Source organism: Pituophis catenifer, unplaced genomic scaffold (genome assembly GCF_029215685.1).
Source record: "Pituophis catenifer annectens isolate HBS135680 unplaced genomic scaffold, rPitCat1.0.hap2 SCAF_2, whole genome shotgun sequence".
Lineage (NCBI taxonomy): Eukaryota > Metazoa > Chordata > Lepidosauria > Squamata > Colubridae > Pituophis > Pituophis catenifer.
Window position 1 is genome coordinate 11,306,828 of NW_027256882.1, and position 22,173 is coordinate 11,329,000.

The following is a 22,173-nucleotide window of genomic DNA, read 5'->3' on the forward strand; positions in this document are numbered from 1 at the left end:
TCACAATGATTTATTCCCGCTTATTTCCAGTTGTTTTCTTTTTCTTTTTTTAAAAAAAATAATGCTCTGTCGGGCAACTCCACGCAAAATGACAAAAGCAAAACTGTTTTACCATAAGTAAATGATAAGTTACAGATAAATGTAAGTTTATCATAAGGAAATGTTCTTTTCTCACTCGGTGTGTATATCTTTAAGGAAGTCACTAAAAAAGTGTGGGTTATTTTGTCTTTCCTAAAAAGGGTTTTTAAATTGATAAATGTTTTCTGTCAGGAAATTGCGCAGCAGGTGTCCCCAAATGAGATCAGAGATGTTGACACAAACTTGTAGTTTGATATAAACGCATATATTCAACCTCTATATTTACAGTAACTAAGATAGTCAGGCATATCACTACATCATGAGGTAAATCGTGAGGTAAATCACAGAACAGCATACAGAGCACGCAGAAGAAAAAGGCGGGGAAAAAAGGAAACTCCCCCTTGACACCCAACCACTAATTATAATGTAGATTGCCTCATGCAGGGTAGATCACTGAAGAAATAAAGACTGACTCACTTCAGGCAGTAATTATTTTTATTGATGATTACATTTATACCACACCTTTCTATTTCTATAATCACTCAAGACAGCTTACAAAAAATGTAAAAACAAGAACACTGCTAGTATTTTTATGGGGTTTTGTTGATATCGATTTTTATGGGTTTTCTTTGATATCGATACTTTTATGCGACAGAAGGTAACAGCTCTGAGTAAAGTTTTTCCCACACTCCATACATTTATGGGGTTTCTCCCCATGCTGGATGTTTCTATGGTAAGAAAGATGACTGCTCCTGCTGAAGCTCTTTCCACACTCCAGACATTTGTAAGGTTTTTCTCCCGTGTGGATCCTTTTATGGTAGTTGAGGTAACAGCTTTGAGTAAAGCTCTTTCCGCACTCCAGACATTTAAACGGCTTTTCTCCTGGGTGGATGTTTTTATGGGAGGACAGATGACTGCTTCTAATGAAGCTCTTCCCGCACTCCAGACATTTGTAGGGTTTCTCCCCCGTGTGGATCCTTTTGTGGATCGTGAGATCCGTGCTGCCCCTGAAAGTCTTCCCGCATTCTGTGCACTTTAAAGATTTCTCCCCCGTGTGGATCCTTCGATGGGCCTGAAAGGCACTGCGGTCTCTGAAGCACCTTCCACAGTCCGTGCAACTGTATGGTTTCTCCCCTGTGTGGATCCTCATGTGGTTAGGCAGGTGACTGCTCCACCTGAAAGTTTTTCCACACTCCACGCACATATACGGTTTCTCCCCGGTGTGGATTCTCATGTGGCAAGTGAGGTGACCCCTTTGAATGAAGCTCTTTCCACACTCCATGCATTTAAAGGGTTTCTCTCCCGTGTGAATCCTTTTATGCAACGTCAGGTTGCTGCTCATTGTAAAACTCTTTCCGCACTCCGCACATTTGAAGGGTTTCTCGCCCGTGTGGACTCTTTTGTGAGATGTAAGGTCAGTATTGCGTCGAAAGCTTTTTCCGCACTCGGTGCATTTGTACGGCTTCTCTCCTGTGTGGATTCTTTTATGGGAAGTGAGGGAACTGGAGTGGCTGAAGGTTTTTCCACACTCCGTGCATTGATACGGTTTGTTTTCTGTGGAGATGCTCTGATATAACGTCAGAGGGAAGTTCTCGTAGTAATTCTTTACAGGGTCTCTGCGTTCACAAGCTTTCGCTTTTGTGTGGATCCGGCAATCTTTGTTTCTAACAGGTTTATCTTTGAATTGTTCTCCATACCCTGAATTCTCTCCCTTTTTCTTTCCCTTCTGATTTTCTTGGGTCTGGAAGTCCTGTATTTCCAAACTTAAAGTAGTTGGGAACGTCTCACTCCGATCGCTTGGCTGGTTGTCCTCATCTTGTTCTGGTCTCCACATATTTTGAAACATGTCTTGTCCTTCATTCTTAACTGTTTGCAATGGAAACATCCTTGCCTTCTCATTATTCTTATTCTCTTGCCCATCATCTGCAGGGGGTAAAAAAAATGAAATAAGTACAGGTAGTCCTCAACTTACGACCACAATTGAGCCCAAAATTTCTGTTGCTAAGTGAAATATTTGTTAAGTGAATATTGCCCCGTTTTACGATCTTTCTTGAAACAGTTGTTAAGTGAGTCGCTGCAGTTGTTAAGCTAGTAACACGGTTGTTAAGTGAATCTGGCTTCCCTATTGACTTTGCTTGTAAGAAAGTCACAAAAGGGGATCACATGACCCTGGGACACTGCAACCGTCATAAATATGAATCAGTTGTCAGATGTCCGAATTTTGCTTTAATGGTCGTTAAGTGTGAAAAACCATCATGTCACTTTTTTCAGTGCCACTGTAACTTTGAACAGTCAGTAAAACTAAATGAACTGTTGTAAGTCGAGAACTATAATGAAGAAAAATGAACTCCCATGAAAAAATAAACTCCAAGTATTGCAATTTTTCTCCAGAATTTCAAATCTTTCGTCTTATTTATTTAGTCAGTTAGTTATTCCATATGGCATAATAGAATACAGCATTAATGCACAAAATTCATAAAAACAGCATATAAAAAGCTGAGCTCCCCCCAGAGATACGGAGGATTCCGGATCTGCGCACCTTCCGCCGCGCTGTGAAGACTTTTTTATTCCATCAAGCGGGCTTGGCCTAATCTCCTCCCTCTTTTAATATGTAAATTTTAATCCGTTTTTAAATTATTGGGGTGTTTTAATCTGTCTGGGCCAAAATGATTTAATTTGATTTTATCTGGTTTTAAATTTTGTGTATTTATGTATTTTATTGCTTGGCTGTTCACCACCCTGAGTCCTTCGGGAGTAGGGCGGTATACAAATCAAATAATAAATAAAAAAAATAAATAAATAAAAAGTCCTTTCCTCTTTCTAAACTTGGAAACCAAGATGATGCTTTAATATTCATAAATATGAGTCAGTTGCCAAGTGTCTGAATTTTGATCACATGACCATGGGGACGCTGCAAAGGTCGTAACTTTGAAAAACAGTCATAAGTCACGTTTTTCAGTGCCATTGTAACGTTGAATGGTCACTAAACAAACTACCTGTAGCCTGGTTGTTAAATGAATTTGGCTTCCCCATTGACCTTGCTTGTCAGAAGGTCGCAAAACCTGATCACCTGATCTCAGGATACTGCAACCATCATTAACACGAACCAATTACCGAGCATCCAAATTTTGATCACGTGACTATGGGGATGCTGCAGCCTTTGTAACGGTGAAAAATGGTCATCGGTCACTTTTTTCAGTGCAGTTGTAACTATGAACGGTCACTAAGTGAACTGTTGTAAGTTGAGGACTGACTACCTGCATCTCAAAAGAGGAAGAGACAGAAAACATACGTACAAATCAGGATTAAATCAAGGCCCTTACCTAGAGAAGCCACATTTCTTGAATTCTCCAGCATGACCTCACCATGCAAAGCTTTTTGATGGGGGTCCAGTAAGGCCCACTCTTCTTTGGTGAAAAAGACGGCCACGTCTTGGAAGGACATGCGACTCTGAAAGAAAGAGAACGTTCCCAGTGAATGTAACGTCCGGGATGTTCTTGCAAGTTCTCTATCTTGAGTCACGTATCTTAAAAAGGATGTGTTGTGACCGAGACCCACGTAGTGATTACCAAACACAATTCAGTCCTGAACAAACTTATTTTATTAAAACAGCTGAGAATTAATTCATTCTCAGCTTAGTCCAAAACAAATTCTTCATAACCAGTCCTGATCTGTCCCCGTCTACACACACACACAAACACAGCCACCCGAGGGTTAAGAAAGCACTTGGCATGCACACAGGTCGTTATCTCAAACTTGGCAACAATATAAGCACCTTCTGCCAAGAGCTTTTACTGCAACAGATAACATAACATTACATACGCATTGCAAATAGTCCAGCAAAACAATATCCCTTCGGCAGCTTCAGGCGTTGTTCAAGTGACTAGCCAAAGTTAGTTTTTGTTCGTCACAGAGTTTTACCAGCCACCACCCTCTCTTATATAGTCTCTGGGGTGTGGTCCAGTGACTCAGTTCTAATCCCTAGCACGCCTCCTTAACTGCTGCAACCGTTTATCACGCCTTCGTTGGCGTGCATCCAGGAACGACGGCTCTCCTTCCTCGCTCTCATCCGAGACACCTGGCTCCTGGCTAATCTCCTCTCCCTCGGCCGGCACCTGAGACAGTGCCAGAGGGGAGGGGCCTGGAGAGGGAGGCCTGGCTGACTCCTCTCCCTCATGTTCAGAGCCTTCTTCCTCCGATGAGATAGGCTCAGAGGGCGGGGCCACAACACAGTCCTACGATCTTATCATCAACCTTTGATGTCTTCGGCAAACCTGCCAAAGGCTTTTCTTGGCAAAACCCCCACAAAGTTCAAGAGACGCTGGCAAGAAGCACTGGAATCAACGTTGCTTTTCTACAAAGAACCCAATGGCTCGTTGCTGCTCTTTTAAGCCTTATGGGAGTGGCCAATCATCTTCTGGCCTTACTCCTGAGTTGTCCTTTTTGCTTCAGCTGCTCTTGCCTTCTGGCAGCTCTTTGCATGCGTGCACTAGGAACAGGCTCCTCCTGTTCCTCTGCCTCTCTGATGTCAGCCTCTGGAGGCTCCGGAGTCCGTGCATCGCTCCCAGATGGCCCTGGCTCTATCTCTGCCTCCGACGCAGAGCCCTCGCCAAGGCCTTCCCGACTCCAGGACTGGCCCATTGTCCTCTCCAGCCTCCTCATTGTCTGCATGGTGGACCACAACAGGATGGGTGTTTTACTTGAAGATTCAAACGATGTCAAAGAAAATGGATAGACCTCAGTCTGACCACGCATTGTGGGCCAAACGTTTAGAATGTGAATGATTCAATAAAAGTGTCTGTCATCCATCTCATTTAAGTTAGTTAGCAGAGGAAGACTCCTGGCTCAGGTCATGGCCCTATTGGAGGCCAGTTTGGAGGAGGAGGAGTTGGAACCGGGACCATCCGACAGGGATGGCACCAGTGGTGGGTTGCTACCGGATCACCCTGGATCGGGCAAACTGGTAGCGGCGGCCGGAGGTCCTGCCCACCCACTCGGACGACCACTTGTGCGACCATAAGCAAACTGGTACTGACGGGATTTGAAACCCACTACTGGATGGCATGTCTCCCTTGCATGTTTGGAGAGGCCAGGGGCCGAGGACGATGCTTTCCTGGGCCACACAGGCATTGGGGAAAGTCCAGATGGAGAGCTGCCTGCCTTCACAGACACAGGGGAGGATTGGTTGCTGACAGGCAGTGGTGCCGATAGACAGCCGATCCCCTCTGATGAGGAACAATTGCCTCCTCCACTCGATCCAAGGACACGGAGAGAAGAGTGTAGGCAAGCCCAGAGAAAGAAAAAATAGCAAGCCCTAAAATATTGGGGAAAAATAGAGGAGCACGACGTGCGTACAGTGATGCTCTATTTTTTCTGCATCTTTTCTGTGTTCTCCACTTACCAGAGCTTCAGGCGTAGATGCTGGTTTTGCTTTATCAGAAGGATCTGATTCTGCAAACACAGGTGATGTTGTTTTCCTCCCTGTGAGAAAGGCAAAATTAGGGGAAGCAGGCTTTTTGAAAGGACCCTTAATGACATCCAGAAAGGAGGAAGAAGAGGAAGAGGAGGAGGAAGAGGAGTGGGAGGAGGAGGAAGAAGAAGAAGAGGAGGAGGAGGAGGAGGGGGAGGAGGAGGAGGAGGAGGAGGAGTGGGAGGAGGAAGAGGAGGAAGAAGAAGAGGAGGAGGAGGAAGAGGAGTGGGAGGAGGAGGAAGAAGAAGAAGAAGAAGAAGAAGAAGAAGAAGAAGAAGAAGAAGAAGAAGAAGAAGAAGAAGAAGAAGAAGAAGAAGAAGAAGAAGAAGCACAACCTCAAACTCGCGGTGTCACGTTGTAGTCACATAACATATCACAACTTTTTCCCCCTTTGCTAAACTGGGGGCGGGAGAAGGAGGAGGAGGAGGAGGAGGGAGAGAGAAAACAAGAAAAGAAGCAGAAGAAGAAAGGAGGAGGAGGCAGAGAAGGAGGATTATTACTCTCAAAGCAAATCTCTCAAAGGAATTTACAGTTTTTGGAAAGAATCTTATCGTACCTGTTAAGAAGTTCTGACTTGGATCTTTTGAGGAAATTTTGTTGAAGATTAGCTCCTGTGATGGCTGTCCTCTTGCCTTGAGGCTTTCAGAGGCCACTCCCACAAAGGATCCCTGGGCAAGAAATACCACACAAGAAGAGGCGTTAAGGATATTCATATTAGCAGATTCTTACCCTTTGCTTCCAATTTCACAGCCCCAAATTTCCATCAGTGGGAACACAAAAACGTGGTACCACAACAGTTCGCTTCAAATATGGTCTCTGAAAGTGACAATGGATTAATTTGCCTACTGATGTTGCCATCATGTTAATAATTCCAGAAAGCTGAAGTAGCAAAACATCTAAATATTGAAGAATGGTGTTACTATCCATCTGGAACTATCAGGATAGAATCTCCTCACCTGCAATTTCTCCTGCTTCGTTTCCTCTCCTTGGTTCAGGAGGAAGCCCTCTGCCAAGGCCACCGCCTGGGAACTGGTCTCTGGGTCACACTCCTGGACCCAGTTCTTCATCTCCAGGGGCAGGATGGCCAGGAACTGCTCCAGGATCACCAGGTCCAGCATCTCAGCTTTGGTGATCCTTTCTGGTTTCAGCCACCGAGCGCAAAGCTGGTGGAGCTGGCTGCAAAGATCTCGGGGTCCCTTGGCCTCTTCATATCGGAAGTCTCTGAAACATCGGCACCGATCGGGCAAACCGACCGCTTCTTCCCCTAGGTTCTTCGGTCCAATTTTTTCTCCGGTGGTCTCAGGACGAGCACCATGAGAAGCCTTCCATTGTCCTTCCTCTGCTGGGTGTTCATGCATTTTTCTCTGTATTTTCTATTGAAAAACAAAATGGGATCAGCTTTTTCCTGATCTTCAAAATTGTCTTCCTTGGTTAAGACCTCTACTGCATGAAGAGATTCTGGAAAAATCTCACCCCTCCTAACATATGATCCTCCTGCAGACAAAAACTCTTCCTTTCCTTTGCCTTTCTCTGGACCAGGGGTGAAATCCAGCAGGTTCTGACAGGTTCTGGAGAACCGGTAGCGGAAATTTTGAGCAGTTCAGAGAGCCGGCAAATACCGCCATTGGCTGGCCCCAGAGTGGGGGGAGTGGGGGAATGGAGATTTTGCAATATCCTTCCCCCAGGAGTGGGGAGGGAATGGGGATTTTGCAGTATCCTTCCCCTGCCGCGCCCACCAAGCCACACCATGCCCACCAAGCCACGCCCACAGAACCGGTAGTAAAAAAAAGTTGGATTTCACCACTGCTCTGGACTCGATCTGTTTCGCAAGGGAGCGCTCTCGCACCCAAAAATGCACGGAAAGAGGATTGCACAGTGTGTGTGTGTGGGCGGGGGGGGGGGGGGCTGGAGAAGATAGATAGATAGATAGATAGATAGATAGATAGATAGATGAGTGATTGAGAGAGAGATGAAAGATGATAGAGGGAGGGAGGGATAGATAGAGATAGATAGATAGATAGATAGATAGATAGATAGATAGATAGATAGATAGATAGATGATTGATTGAGAGAGAGATGAAAGATGATAGAGGGAGGGAGGGAGGGAGGGATAGAGATAGATAGATAGATAGATAGATAGATAGATAGATAGATAGATGATTGATTGAGAGAGAGATGAAAGATGATAGAGTGAGTGAGGGAGATAAATAGATAGATAGATAGATAGATAGATAGATAGATGATTGATTGAGAGATAAAAGGATAGAGGGAGGGAGGGATAGATAGATAGATGGATGGATGATTGATTGAGAGAGAGATGAAAGATGAGAGAGGGAGGGAGGGAGAGAGGGAGGGAGGGAGAGATAGCTAGCTAGATAGCTAGATAGATAGATAGATAGATAGATAGCTAGCTAGATAGATAGATAGATAGATAGATAGATAGATGATTGATTGAGAGAGATATGAAAGATGATAGAGGGAGGGAGATAGATAGATAGATAGATAGATAGATAGATAGATAGATAGATGGATGGATGATTGATTGAGAGAGATATGAAAGATGATAGAGGGAGGGAGGGAGGGATAGATAGATAGATGATTGAGAGAGATGAAAGATGATAGAGGGAGGGAGGAAGAGAGAGAGAGAGAGATGATTGATTGAGAGATGAAAGGTGAAAGATGAAAGATGATAGAGGGAGGGAGGGATAGATAGATAGATAGATAGATAGATAGATAGATAGATAGATAGATAGATAGATGATTGAGAGAGATGAAAGATGATGGAGGGAGAGAGAGAGAGAGAGAGAGAGAGAGAGAGAGCTTCTGGTCCTCTCTCCCTCCACCCACCGACCCTCCCTCCCTTAGCAAGACAGCTTTGCAATCTAGAGGAAATACCTTGCTTTTTTTTTTCCTTTCTCCGCGGCTCCCCCTTCTCTTTGCAGAGGAAAAGGGCACCACTCGGTGTCCCTCCGTTCCTGCAAGATCTTCCTGCAGCCCCCTTTGCCTTTGGGGAGGTTGAGGGTAAGAAGAAAGGGAGGGCAATGACATCCAGGAGGAAGATTCTAGCCGATGCACTCGCTATACTTCCTGTCTGTCTCTTCCCCCCCCACCCTCCCCAATTTTTTTTTTTTTTTACAAAAAAAAACCCTGCATTCTGCAGATGGCAGCAGTGTCAGCCAAGCTATCAGGCGCATGCGCGGTTTTTCCTATGTGTTTTAGCAGTTTACAGAGGGCGCCCCCTACAAGAGAAAGGAGGAACGGAGGAGGTTTTTTTGCCCGGGGTTAGTGGTGCAAAGGTGATGTGAGTAAGAAGGGAAAAAATAGCCTCCTAAGAGAAGAAATCCTCGTCTTTAGAGCCATCTAAATCGGGGTTTTCTAAAATTTGGCAGCTTTTTAAGATGGGTGGACTTCAATTCCCAGCATCCCTCAGCTAGCTCGATGGTTGAGGGATGCTGGGAGTTGAAGTCCGTACATCTTAAAAGTTGCCCAGTTTTTGAGAAACGCTGATCTAAGCGACAAAATAGATACTGTGGTTTTTCCCTGCTAAAAAAAAAAAATAGCAGCTACCCAAAATATTTTGGAGAGAATCGAGACTGTGATTTCCTTTTGCAACCATGCAGGAGCTCCTTCCTATGCTCCTTGCAGGGGTGGGCAACTGTGGCCCTTTTACAACCTGGGGACTTCAACTCCCAGAATTCCTGAGACAGCTTGGCTGTCTCAGGAATTCTGGGAGTTGAAGTCCACAGGTTGTAAAAGGGCCACAGTTGCCCACCCCTGCTTTTGGGAGGTCCTCACAGGCTAGAGAGGCCCAGACCGCAAGCGGGGTCTCCATTTCCGGCCCCCTTCTAGAGATTTTCTTTTATTTGAATGCAGCAAGCCCTGGCAAGGCGTTTTGGGCATGCTCAGTCCCATTCTGAAGCTGAGGAAGTGCCAGTACTGCAATGCTGTGCTTCCCCCACGCTGCCCCCTGGTGGACCCTGCACGCGTTGCCTGGAGACCTTGCAAAGGATGGGTGGGTAGAAAAATTATGGGAGAGTGACAAACGGTGTCACTTTAGGCCAGGGGTCTGCAACCTTAAACACTCAAAGAGCCATTTGGACCCGTTTCCCACGGAAAAGAAAACACCGGGAGCCACAAAACCCTTCCCGTGCCTGACTATTTCCTGAGCGGCCACAAAACTAGCATATGTAGTTGAATTAAAAGTTGAATTAAAAGTTTCTTCTGAAACTTTTCTTTTCTTGGATTTATCCACGGTTGGCCTACCAGGGGTTGAAAAGCTCAATAAATTGCATGCCAGCAGGTATAGCACATTGGCGGTTGTGATGCATATTATGAATGACAGGGAGCCGCAGCAGAGGGATGAAAGAGCCACATGCGGCTCCAGAGTCGCAGGTTGCTAACTCCTGCTTTAGGCAAACCAATGTGGGCAATGGAGGAGGCCTCCATGGATATTATTGTACTATAGCTAGTGTTGGAAGAAATCTCCTTCTAGGTTCTGCTCCAAGTGGGGAAAAAGACACTGGAAACATGGAGACTGCTTGGAAAGATGGTTTAATGGTGGACAGGATCACATGGCTTGAGTTCCTGAACAGAAAAGGGAGGAATACAGCGAGTCCACGGGTTTTTATGCTCTTTCTGGCTTTGCATTTCTTGGGGCCCCGAAAGAGTATCCTGATTGGTTGTCAGACTCCCAGGGGGTGGGGGTCTTAGCTAGCCTTGCTGGCTGATGGTCACATGTGCTTCCCAGGTCACATGTGGTGAGTTTCTGCTGCTATTGTGTAGAGGGCTAATCCTATCTTTGTTGGATCTTTGGCAATTCCTACTATGGCTCTGCCTGAAGGAGGCAGATCTTTGTTATGTAGAATAGACTGGCCCAGGCCTTAATGGCCCATTGACAAAGGGTGGGGGCAGGAAGATGGGAGCTGCTTCAAAACATGCTTCTCCATTTCTCATCCAGGGAAATATAATATTCTGCCTTTTTCATATTTCCTAAAATATTTCACTCTTCCAGGAAAGGGGTGGGTGCTAACTTCCTACACTAGGAAACCCCGTTTTTCATTCATATGTTTTGTTAAGACATAAGTTAGTTTGAAGAACAAATTGCAGTTGCATTGCTATAATCTGCCTTGTTAATGTTTTTCAACTAGGACTTGTTGGAAGAATCATAAGGCACCCCGCCCCACCCATCTCTATTTCCATGCCCCCAGAGAAGGCAAAGGAAAACCATCCATAGAAGCTAAAAGTAGTCCCTGTATTTACGGTACATTCTCTGCCTTTCCCCAAGGCTGACCTTAACCCTGACCACCACCCAGGAAACCAAATAGGCAGTGGTAGGTTGCTCAATATATTGCACAACCCCTGGAGCATCTCAAATCACCAAATCCCAGAACCCTATAAAGTTCCATCCACTCACTCAGCCGTTTTGTCAGCCACCCCAGAAATATGTTGCTGTCACAGAGGTTTCTGAAAAACAAGTAACAGAGATCTTCTTTCCTCGTAGCCATCCTCCGTTTTATTTCCAGCATTTTTTCTCTCGGTTTGGAACCGGACTGCATTTTTCTTCCAACAGGTATAAAAATCACTCTACTCCCCATGCCAGGCTGTCAGCTGTCCCAGAAGTGATGCTGAGTCACTTCACTTCTGATTCCTAAATAAATGGAGAACCTCCTTTCCTACAGCTGGCCTCCAAATTCATTGGCTCCTGCATCTTTCTCCTGGCTTGTAACTGGACCGGATTTTTTTTTCCAACAGAGTGATCAGCATGATGATGGCTGAAATATTATAGGAATTTTCATCCCAGTAATGTACAGGCATTCCTCGATTTACAACAATTCATTTAGTGACCATTCAAAGTTACAGTGGCACTGAAAAAAGTGACGTATGACCAATTTTTCACACTTTACAACTGTTGCAGCGTTTCCATGGCCATGTGATCAAAATTCAGACGCTTGGCAACCACAGATGGTTGCAGTGTCTCGGGATCACCTGATCCCTTTTTGCAACCTTCTGACAAGTCAGTGGGGAAGCCATATTCGCTTAACAATCATATTACTAACTTAACAACTGCAGTGATTCACTTAAGAACGGTGACAAGAATAGTTGTAAAACGGGGGAAAACTCACTTAGCAAATATCTCACATAGTAACACAAAATTTTGGCTCAATTGTGGTCGTCAGCTGAGGACCTCCTGTATGGTGTTTTCTGGAATTATCCAACCCTCATTGTGCCAAAATAACAATGAGGACAAGACAGCCAGTTTGGAGTAGTGGTTTTTAAAAATTTATTTACCAACTTTCAACATGGCCCATCTTACCTGTGTGACTCTGTGCACTTTACAAATAAATTATACAATCATATGAAAAGGCATGGTTAAAGTGTTAAAATAACAGCATTAAAACAAAATTAGAAATTGAACAGTGGAAAAGGCAAAAAGGCAAAGAAAGGCCTTCAGACCACAGCTGGTAGTGCTGAGAAGACACAAGACATCATAGTATGCATAAAAGGTAAAGGTAAATGTTCCCCTCGCACATATATGCTAGTCGTTCCCGACTCTAGGGGGCGGTGCTCATCTCCATTTCAAAGCCAAAGAGCCAGCACTGTCCAAAGTTGTCTCCATGGTCCTGTGGCCGGCATGACTAAACGCCAAAGACACACGGAACGCTGTTACCTTCCCACCAAAAAAGGTGGTCCCTATTTTTCTACTTGCATTTTTTACATGCTTTTGAACTGCTAGGTTGGCAGAAGCTGGGACAAATAACGGGAGCTCACCCTGTTACGCGGCACTAGGGATTCGATCCGCTGAACTGCCGACCTTTCAATTGACAAGCTCAGTGTCTTAACCACTGAGCCACCACGTCCCTTCATAGTATGTATAAACAGATCTAAATAAAAGCTTGATTTTATAAACCAAAAGGGAAAATTCGCACCTCATCGTAAAGATCAAGACAGAAAGAAAAAGTAGATAGCTGGAAATGTCAGTTCCTTCAGGCTGTTTTTCTAACCAGGCTGTTAATAATTAAGCACTGCTCTCAATTAGTTCTACTTGTAGCATGTTATGGAGATGTTATTATCAACTGAAGATCTTTCTTTTCCCTCAAATAAATTTCAGCTTGTGGCTGCTTCGAGCGCCTTCTGTCAAATGATTCCAGAGCAGTTGTTGGCCCTTTAAAAAATTAATGAAGGAAGACCTGTATATCTTTTTTGAGAGTTATATTACTCCAGGATAGCACAGAAAGAAAGATGAAAGGAAGGAAAAGGAGGAGGATGGAGGAGGAGGAGGAGGAGGAGGAGGAGAAGAAGAGGAAGAGGAAGAGGAAGAGGAAGAGGAGGAGGAGGAGGAGGAGGAAGAGGAGGAGGAGGAGGAGAAGAAGAAGAAGAGGAGGAGGAGGAGGAGGAGGAGGAGGAGAAGGAGAAGGAGAAGGAGAAGAAGAAGAAGAAGAAGAAGAAGAAGAAGAAGAAGAAGAAGAAGAAGAAGAAGAAGAAGAAGAAGAAGAAGAAGAAGAAATCTAGCATATTAAAAAACTGCAGCTCACTTCATCAGATGCACAAGTGCCAGGACTATAGGATTTAAACTAGGGTGAGGCCGAGGAAAAAGAAGAGGTTGGTTGTGCAACCACATCTTCAGAGCCTTACGAAAGGGTATCAGAGTGGGGAGGAGGTGGCCAGTCTAATTTCTAATTTCCCATGGTTACCTGACTGTGACTGTGATTTATGACCAATGTTTAGTTCTGGTTTCCAGCAAAAAAAAAAAAGGGGGGGTATAATAGGCTTGTTTGTTAAATCACCGCAAAAAAATGTTGGTTAAATCAGGTGGTGACCTGCTTAATAAGTGGTTCAATTATGGTCCTAAATTGAGGATCGTAGAGAGGGCTGTAAAACAGTGGCCTCCAACCACCAGGGACCAATTCCATGGAGAGAGGTTTTTCTGTGGACCAGACAGGGCGTGGTTTCATGTGCTGCCTGCATCCCACGGATGGGGCTTTGCTTGTTTGCGTGGCCCGGTACCTGGCATGCTCGGACCAGTGGCAGTCCATGAATCAGGGGCTGGGGACCCCTGCTGTAAAGCACTGTGAAGCGGTATATAAGTCTATAAGTAATCGTATTTCATCAACTTTAGACTTTTGCATTGGTCTTCTCACATTTTGGAGCATGGCCATGATGGAGGTTAAAAAACAGCTGGGAGAAAACGATGCACTTTTGACTGATGTACGTTCGCTTGAATGGGTCGTCATGCCCCCGTCGGAGCCTGAAACTGAGGAGGAAGACGAACTGGAACTGGAGCCAATAGAGATCGAGGGGGCGTCGTCATTGGCTTTGGAAGAAGGTGGGGAGGAGCAGGCCCAGTCAGGCCAGGGCTTTTCAGGATTGGGATGGCTTGCAGGCAGGAACAGGGGCAGGATGAACAAGAGAGGCTAAGCAGTGAACATGAGAGACAGAGCTCAGGTGATGAGCAAGAACCACCCCTCCTGATCCTCGAGCATGGAGAGAGGAGAGAAGGCGGGAACAGCGCAGGCTGACCCGATGACTCGGGAGGAGAGTGCCCTGCCCCTCTTTACAAGGCACACCTGGGGACTGAGCCTTTAAGGAGACACTGTGAGGGGGAGGGCATTTGTCGGGAACAAATGCTGAATTCATTGAGTGTTGTGTGCTGTTGCCGAAGTTGGACGATTCTTGGATTAATTGCCTTCTTCTTTGTTCCCCTCCTTCAGTTAATCTGGAATCAGTTGCCCCCGGAGATAAGAAGAATCCAGGACCTCAATGCCTTCCGTCGTTCCCTGAAAACCTATCTTTTTCAGCAAGCCGGGTTGGCTTAAGAAGAAATTTTTAAAATTTTTAAATTATTTTAATTAGTTTGTGATTCTTAACTTTCGGGCCAAAATTTATATATATTTTTAAATGTTTTAATATTTGTATTCTATGTTTTTTATCTTGGCTGTACACCGCCCTGAGTCCTCAGGGAGAAGGGCGGTATATAAATTGGAAATTAAATTAAATTAAATTAAATTAAATTAATCCCTTGCCCTGCTGAATTTCTCGCTTTGCAACCGTCACTTTGCTCTGGGACCTGCCAGAAACGTGGGACCGTTTGGGGGAAAGTTGGAGCAATAAAGAGGCGGTTTGAATTGTCAGTTGCCTCTGTGCCGTGCCCCAGATCATCACATGGATCCTTTTCCAGGAAATAAGTCCAGTAGAACGATGAAGCTCTTTCCTTGCTTCTTACATTAACACGGTTTCTCCTCTTTGTGGATCTTTTTATGGGAAATCAGGGAACTGTTCCTGCAGAAGCTCTTTCCACACTCCAGGCATTTATAAGGTTTCTCTCCTGTGTGGGTCCTTTTATGGGTAGTCAGGGCACCGCTGAGTGCGAATCCTCTCCCACATTCGCTGCATTTATAGGGTTTCTCCCCTGTGTGGGTTCGTTTGTGGTAACTGAGGTGATAGTTCTGACGGAAGCTCTTTCCGCACTCCGTGCAGTGATACGGTTTCTCTCCTATATAGTAAGTGACAGTCATGGGGTTGGGCCGATTGTCATACCTTCTGGATCCTGTGCCTCCATTTTGTGCCATTTTATTCTGGGTGCCACAACGTTTACACGAATCCGTTTTATCCATTATTCTTTCCCCACAGAACTGACATTTTTCTGTTCTTTCTCCTTTCGAATCTGATTGGATTTGTAAATTTTGGATTACAGCAGGAGGAGCAGAAGCTTTTTCTTCCCTGTATTTTAGATGGTTTCCGTCATTTCTCGTTAGTTTTGATTGACTGCAAAATGTCTCTTCAGCCATTTCATTTTTGCTGGTTGGCTCATAGCTCTTTATCCTTTGTTCAGCTCCTGCATGAGAGAAAAAGTGAAGAAAAAAAATTAGACTATTGTATTTAAGGAACCAACTTTGAATTCCACCATCTCTGCAGTTTCCTTTCATCTCTGTGTACCTGGATGAAACTAAGATTATTTTTTCATGTTGGGGTGACTTTTTAGCAACCATTTACTATGCACAAGAATTAACAAATAAAAAAAAAACCAAACGGAAACCTTACTATTCAATTATGAAGTGGATGAAACAATAAATGAACAATAAAGTTAAGGCTAGATTAATGGGTGAAAGAATATATGAATGATAAAAATTAGATTAATGGATGAAAGAATAAATGAATGATAAATTTAAGGTTAGATTAAGGGATGAAAGAATAAATGAATGGTAAAGTTAAGATTAGATTAAGGGGATGAAATAAATGAATGATAAAGTTATGGTTAGATTAATGGATGAAAGAATAAATGAATGATAAAATTAAGGTTAGATTAAATTATGTTAGAAACCATCGCACAGAAACACACAAATCCTATTTCTGGAAGTCTGAGTGAAGACTACTTGATAAAATTTTCTGGATTCTATCAGTATCATTTTGATGACAAGGAGGTGATATCAAGAGCAATCAGCAAAATTATTTAAGGAAATGATGACCAGAGAACTGTCCATCCTCCCAGAATAATTTGGGGAAAGCCACACGTTCTTCCTTGAACTTCCTTGAAGTTGATGTGGATCTGTGCCAGGGGTGCCATCATGTTAAAGAGTTTTCTTCTGTTTCTTCCAGTCAAGAAAACTGGATTAGGAATTTCTTGGGAAGAACAGACAGGCTGGTTGTTTCTAGAGAGAGATTTATGTTCTTCAATCTGGAACAAAAACCCAGAGAGCCTCTTACTGAGACAGGCTAAGATCCTTGATGTCTCCATCATGACCTCTCCATGCAGAGCTCTTTGCCTGGAATCCAGAAGAGCCCATTCCTCCTTCGTGAAATGGACACCCACTTCTTCCTGAAGGAAAAAGGAACAGTTTCTTATTAACACACAGGCTGGTTCTCAACTTCTCTCCTCTCAAAACTCTCCCAAGCAAAGATGCATAATGGAGTTAATGCCCGCTCTCTGAGGAATTATGTATGAAAACAGGACGAGCTCCAAACGCCTGACTGATAATTCACTGATAAATTGTTCAGGGATATTCTATCACATTTATTGATTCTGCAGAAAAATGAACGCCAACAGTGACATTATCACCCTGGATTGCTTGGCTGATCCAGCAAGCAACATCAGTCTGTGATTTCAATCCTTCTAGAACAGTGGTGTCAAACTCAAGGCCCGCGGGTCGGATTCGGCCTGCGTGGTGTTTGTCGACCCTGAAGATGACGTACTGTATGTGTAGCCACATTTTATTGTAGCTTTTGTCTATTCTTTTCTTAGCTTTCTTTAGGCTTTCTGCAAAGGAATTTAACAGTATTTCAGGCTCGCCACACTCTAGCTGTTGAAAAGGGGGGGGGTTATAGAGATAAAGGGGGAATGTTATGTCTAGGTGGCATTCTTTCCCGTGGGAACAGAGAAGATGCCTGCAGCTGGAGGAAGGTGGAGTTTGGAGTCACCGGGCTGATGGGCTGAGAATAGATTGGAGATTGTGACTCTGGGGAGAAGTTTCAAACTTTTGCTTTTTTATTGGGTGTAAATACGGAATCTAGCCAGAGTCGGAATTACACCAAGTCCTTGCCAATTTGATATGTTCCTAACAAATAGACTTTAAAGAAAAATGGACGCCTTGGGTTTTATTTCAGAGGACGTATTACTTGGAAGCTTGACAGTGCTTAGATCTAGCCCGCGGAGCTGCCCTGGAAACAGCGAAGGGCCAGCCTGCGGGACCTCTACCAGCAAAAATGGGGCCCAGGGGGCTAGCAAATCTAACTCAAAACAAAACAAGAAATGTTTCCCCTTTTGCATTTGAGCATCCAAGAAGAGACAGAAAAAGAGAAAGGGAAAGAGGAAAGACAAAGAAATAGGAGGAAAGATGGAAAGAGAGCAAGGAAGGAAAAATAAGGAAAGAGGGAAAAGAAGAAGAAAGGAGAATGAAGAGGGAAGGAAAAAGAAGAAAAGGGAGGGAGGGAGGGAGGAAGGAAAGAAGTTTATAATTGGGGGAGGGAAGGTCTGAGGGAAGTCCTGCCTTATCAGGACTTCCTGGGCCACCACAGATGCCCCTGACACAAGTGACGTCAAACTGGCCACACCCACCCCGGCCACACCCACCCCAAAGTCAAACACAAACCTGATGAGGCCCTCAATGAAATTGAGTTTGACACCCCTGTTCTAGAAGAATCCCTACGTGAACTTCTTGTGAGTGGCCCGTCAGGAAGTAGCATAACGTAGCATGATAAGTGTGCTCCATGGGAATTCTAGAAGAAAAGTACAATTTGAGGGGTCCTTGGTGCTCTTTGAGCTTGCTTGTCTTCTTGCAGATGTTTCATTACTCAAACTAGTAACATCATCAGTGCTAGCATTGATGGCGTTACCTAGTTTGGGTAATAAATGTCCGCAAGAAAACAATTATGCTCGGAGAGCACCAAGGATTCCTCATTTCAATCCCGAGCTATAAATATTATCCCAAAGGTGCTTTTTTTCAAGAGGCAATTGGACTTTCTGGTTTTTCTTTGAAGAAGTTTCGCTTCTCATCAGGGCCGGATTTAGATAAAAAGAGGCCCTAGGCTATTCCACTTATGAGGCCCTTTCACCTATAGTGAAAGTGTAATTTTAATTTTGCTAACAATTTGAATATAGGCCCCTCTTGATCTTGAGGCCCCCTCTTGATCTTGAGGCCCTAGGCTGAAGCCTAGTTAGCCTATAGGAAAATCTGGCCCTGCTTCTCATCCAAGAAGCTTTTTCAGCTCTGAAGACACTCAGCTCAAGAGCTGAAGAAGCTTCTTGGATGAGAAGCGAAACGTCTTCAAAGAAAAACCAGAATGTCCAGTTGCCTCTTGAAAAAGCACCTTTGGGACAGCCACAACCTGGATGACTGAGAATCTCCACAGACAGGGGTGAAATGCTCCCGGTTTGGACCGGATCGCCTGATCCGGTAGCGATGGAGGCGGGTGGTTCGGAGAACCAGTAGCAAAAATCCCTGCCCCCCCTCTTGCCCAGCTGAGCCGCACAATCATCAGAGACTTTTTTTTACTTTAAAAGCATTTTTTCTACAACCTCTTTGGCCAAAAAATGCTTTTAAAAGTAAAAAAAAAAGCCTCTGATGATCACCCGGCTTAGCTGGGATCATCAAAGGCTTTTAAAAGAAAAAAAACCCTTTTTTTCTTTTAAATGCCTCTGACGATCCAAGCTGAGTTGCCTGATCGGCAGAGGCTTTTTAAAAATCAGGCAACTCAGCTTGGATCGTCAGAGGCATTTAAAAGAAAAAAAAACCCTTTTTATCCTTTTTAAGAAAGCCTCTGCCAATCAGGCAACTGAGCTGGGATCATCAGAGTCTTTTGAAAGCATTTTTTTACAACCTCTTCGCCGAGGAGGTTGTAGAAAAAATGGTTTTAAAAGTAAAAAAAAAAAAAATTGGCCATGCCTACCCAGTCACATTACCCCCCACCACCAAGCCATGCCCACAGAACCAGTAGTAACAAATTTTAGATTTCACCACTGCCACAGACATATAAATATTCTCCTTTATTGTAAATACAATTAACTTTTGACGGAATACAAAGCTCACATTTGTGCTATGGAACATTGTCCTCCTACCTGAGCTGGAAGTACAATTGTGGATTCTGCACCCCCAGAAAGAAGAGATGTTTCCATAGGGACCATCGGTGGCATTCCGTTCTCTGTGAGTAAGACAAAAAACGGAGAAAGCACCTTTAAAATGCCTACGGCATTCTGGAAGAAACAAATCCTTTTAGCAGCTGAGAATCCTTGAGAACTCTTCACCGCATTCAGAATTCCCCCCCCCCCACACACAAAACAATTGAGAATGAAAGTAGTTCAGGCAGTGTGTTAGGATATGGTTTGAGCCTAACAAGTTGTCCAGGCAATATATGTGTTCTGTGACTTTAATATGAATATGTATTGTGTGACTTTAAAGTTTTCCTGCTGATTCATTGTAATGCTGAGTCATGCTGTAATTAGATAGTCACTGATTGTAAACGTATTTAAGGAAGGTACTGTAACGTATTCAGTTGATGATAAGCTACCATAGTGTGTGGAGTTGCTATCATTGTGCTATCATCGTTGGATGGATCTGCTACCATCGTGGTTTGTGAACCAGAGTGAACTTGTTATTCTACCCAACTACTGTTTGTGTGGTAAGAAGAGTTTTTGTATCACTGGACTGATTTAACTGGCAAAGACTTGGATTGTTTACAGACTAGGAGATTGTTTTTTCACTATAAAGTAAACTCTTGATAAACCAGTTTGCACATCTCTTATTCATTGCTCTCAGCAACGTTTCTCTGTGCTCTACACTCTGCTGGTTGGTAACACAACAACAATATCCTTAACACAGTGCACACTCCTAAGGGCTTCAGCAGACAAATTCCTTACCTAGTTCTGTATCCTCCTGGGACATGCCTCGTAAGACCAGATCCTGAGAACGATATGGCATATCTCCCTGTATTTTAGAGGGTCCAGCAAACGTGTCCACGAAGGGTTGCTGAATGTGAAGCAACAATCAAGAGAAAAAGGGAACATTGGTAACTGACCTCTGCCTTCACAATAGAAGAAGGCCTGAGCTTCTTGAATAGAATAGAATAGAATAGAATAGAATAGAATAGAATAGAATGGAATGGAATGGAATGGAATGGAATGGAGTGGAGTGGAGTGGAGTGGAGTGGAGTGGAGTGGAGTGGAGTGGAGTGGAGTGGAGTGGAGTGGAGTGGAATAATAGAATAGAATAGAATAGAATAGAATAGAATAGAATAGAATAGAATAGAATAGAATAGAATAGAATAGAATAGAATAGAATTTGTTATTATTGGCCAAGTGTGATTGGACACACAAGGAATTTGTCTTGGAAATATCCTTGGAAATAGCTAGGAAGTAGCAACAGCAACAGAGAAAAAGGAAAAATTGCTAACTGACTTCTGTCTTAAACTTTATAATACATCCTGGGAAGAAGGCCTGAGCTTCTTATATCCTTGGAAATTACTAGGAAGTAGCAACAGCAACAGAGAGAAATGAATAATTGCAAACTGACCTCTGTCTTAAACTTTATAACACACCCTGGGAAGAAGGCCAGAGCTTCTTATATCTTTAGAAATTGCTAGGAACAGTAATCATCTACCTAACAAAGAAATAAAATTTTCTCCTGATGCTACTCCTCTCCTGGAAAATTATTTGGAAAGAGCAATGGAACCATTTGCTGAAAAAGGAAGAAAAATCTCTTCCAATAAAGGAGAATATTTATAGCTCAGGGTTGAAATGAATGAGCCTTGGTGCTTTCTGAGCTTGGTTGTCTTCTTGTAGATGTTTCATTACCCACAACAAAGATAAGTAGGGGACTGGAGGCTAAAACATATGAAGAACGGTTGCAGGAACTGGGTATGTCTAATTTAAGGAAAAGAAGGACTAGGGAAGACATGATAGCAGTCTTCCAATATCTCAGGGGCTGCCACAAAGAAGAGGGAGTCAAGCTATTCTCCAAAGCACCTGAGGGTAGGACAAGAAGCAATGGGTGGAAACTAATCAAGGGAGAGAAGCAACCTAGAACTAAGGAGAAATTTCCTGACAGTGAGAACAATTAACCAATGGAATAGCTTTTGCCTCCAGAAGTTGTAGGTGCTCCAACACTGGAAGTTTTTAAGAAAAGATTGGGCAACCATTTGTCTGAAATGGTAGAGGGTATCCTGCCTGAGCAGGGGGTTGGACTAGAAGACCTCCAAGGTCCCTTCCAACTCTGTTACTCTATTCTATTCTATTTTAGAGTGCCAGAAGGCGAGGGGGGAGTTGCATAATGGAGGAGGGGAGGACTATGGGGCCCTTGGTGCTTTCTGAGCTTGGTTGTCTTCTTACAGATGTTTCATTACCCAACTAGGGAACATCATCAGTGCTAGTCCTGGCAGTGATGATGTTATCTAATTTGGGTAATGAAAGATTTGCAAGAAGACAACTGAGCTCAGAGAGAACTGAAATCTCTTCCTTCCATAGTCCCCAAGAGGAGTCCTTTAGTAGCAAGAACATTGCACGTTTGAACATCGCTCTGTTTGAACCAACAAGAAGAAATTTCCCAACCTGCAGCTCTTCCAGCCTCTTCTCTTCGGCCTGGTTGAGAAGAAAACCTTCTGCAAGGGCCACCGCCTGGGAACTGGTCTCCGCTCCACACTCCCGGACCCAGTTTTCCACTTCCGGAGGAAGGATGGTCAGGAACTGCTCCAAGATCACCAAGTCCAGCATCTGAGCTTTTGTGTGTATTTCTGGCTTGAGCCACTGACGGTAGAGATGGTAGAGACGGCTGCAAATGTCTCGGGGACCTTCAGCTTCTTGGTAGCAGAACTCACGGATATTGCGATGTTGTGCAACCCAACTGGCTTCTTCTTCCAGAATGTTCTGCTTGGCCTGTTCCCAGACTTCCCCGGGAACCGGAGGCTCGACAGAGTGGGACCCTTTTCCTTCTGCTTCCCCTGCTGTGTCTCGTGGCGCCTTGTTCTCTATAGGATTCCACAGCACCAAAGGATCCCTTGGATCGGCGGAAGACTTTCCACTCATAGGACCAGCCTGGCTCAAAGGGATTTTCTGAGCCATCTTTGGGAACAAGGGTTTTTCTTCTCAAGGAAATCGAAAAAGCACCTCCACAAGACCCTGGAAAGAGTGCAGAGAAGAGCAA

At 44.1% G+C, this 22,173-nt stretch overlaps 3 protein-coding genes across 3 annotated transcripts in view; all 3 read right to left on the reverse strand.

Moving 5' to 3' along the window:
• Positions 1 to 577: 577 nt before the first annotated feature.
• LOC139311736 (zinc finger protein 420-like) overlaps positions 578 to 22,173 on the reverse strand; it is a 336,520-nt gene continuing 314,924 nt past the window's right edge. The window contains exon 9 of the mRNA XM_070936228.1: positions 578 to 1,589. Coding sequence (XP_070792329.1) covers positions 695 to 1,589 — 895 coding nt within the window. The 3' untranslated portion in view covers positions 578 to 694. The remainder of the gene's footprint in view (positions 1,590 to 22,173) is intronic.
• LOC139313432 (zinc finger protein 22-like) lies at positions 14,770 to 15,162 on the reverse strand. The gene has a single exon (XM_070939044.1). The coding sequence runs from the start codon at positions 15,157 to 15,159 to the stop codon at positions 14,770 to 14,772; it is 390 nt and encodes a 129-aa protein (XP_070795145.1). The 5' UTR covers positions 15,160 to 15,162.
• LOC139313433 (zinc finger protein with KRAB and SCAN domains 5-like) lies at positions 15,363 to 22,091 on the reverse strand. Its single transcript, XM_070939045.1, has 5 exons — positions 21,582 to 22,091; positions 19,896 to 20,004; positions 19,098 to 19,180; positions 16,287 to 16,361; positions 15,363 to 15,380 (listed from the first exon to the last, which is right to left on the reverse strand). The coding sequence occupies exons 1-5, from the start codon at positions 22,089 to 22,091 to the stop codon at positions 15,363 to 15,365; spliced, it is 795 nt and encodes a 264-aa protein (XP_070795146.1).

Coding starts and splice junctions, on each gene's coding strand:
- LOC139313432 (XM_070939044.1), bottom strand. CDS start 15,159: ATGGATAAAACGGATTCGTGTAAACGTTGTGGCACCCAGAATAAAATG.
- LOC139313433 (XM_070939045.1), bottom strand. CDS start 22,091: ATGGCTCAGAAAATCCCTTTGAGCCAGGCTGGTCCTATGAGTGGAAAG. Junction 19,181..19,895: donor CCAGGAGGATACAGAACTAG/GTAAGGAATTTG, acceptor TCTTACTCACAG/AGAACGGAATGCCACCGATG. Junction 16,362..19,097: donor CAATTGTACTTCCAGCTCAG/GTAGGAGGACAA, acceptor TTTTTCCTTCAG/GAAGAAGTGGGTGTCCATTT.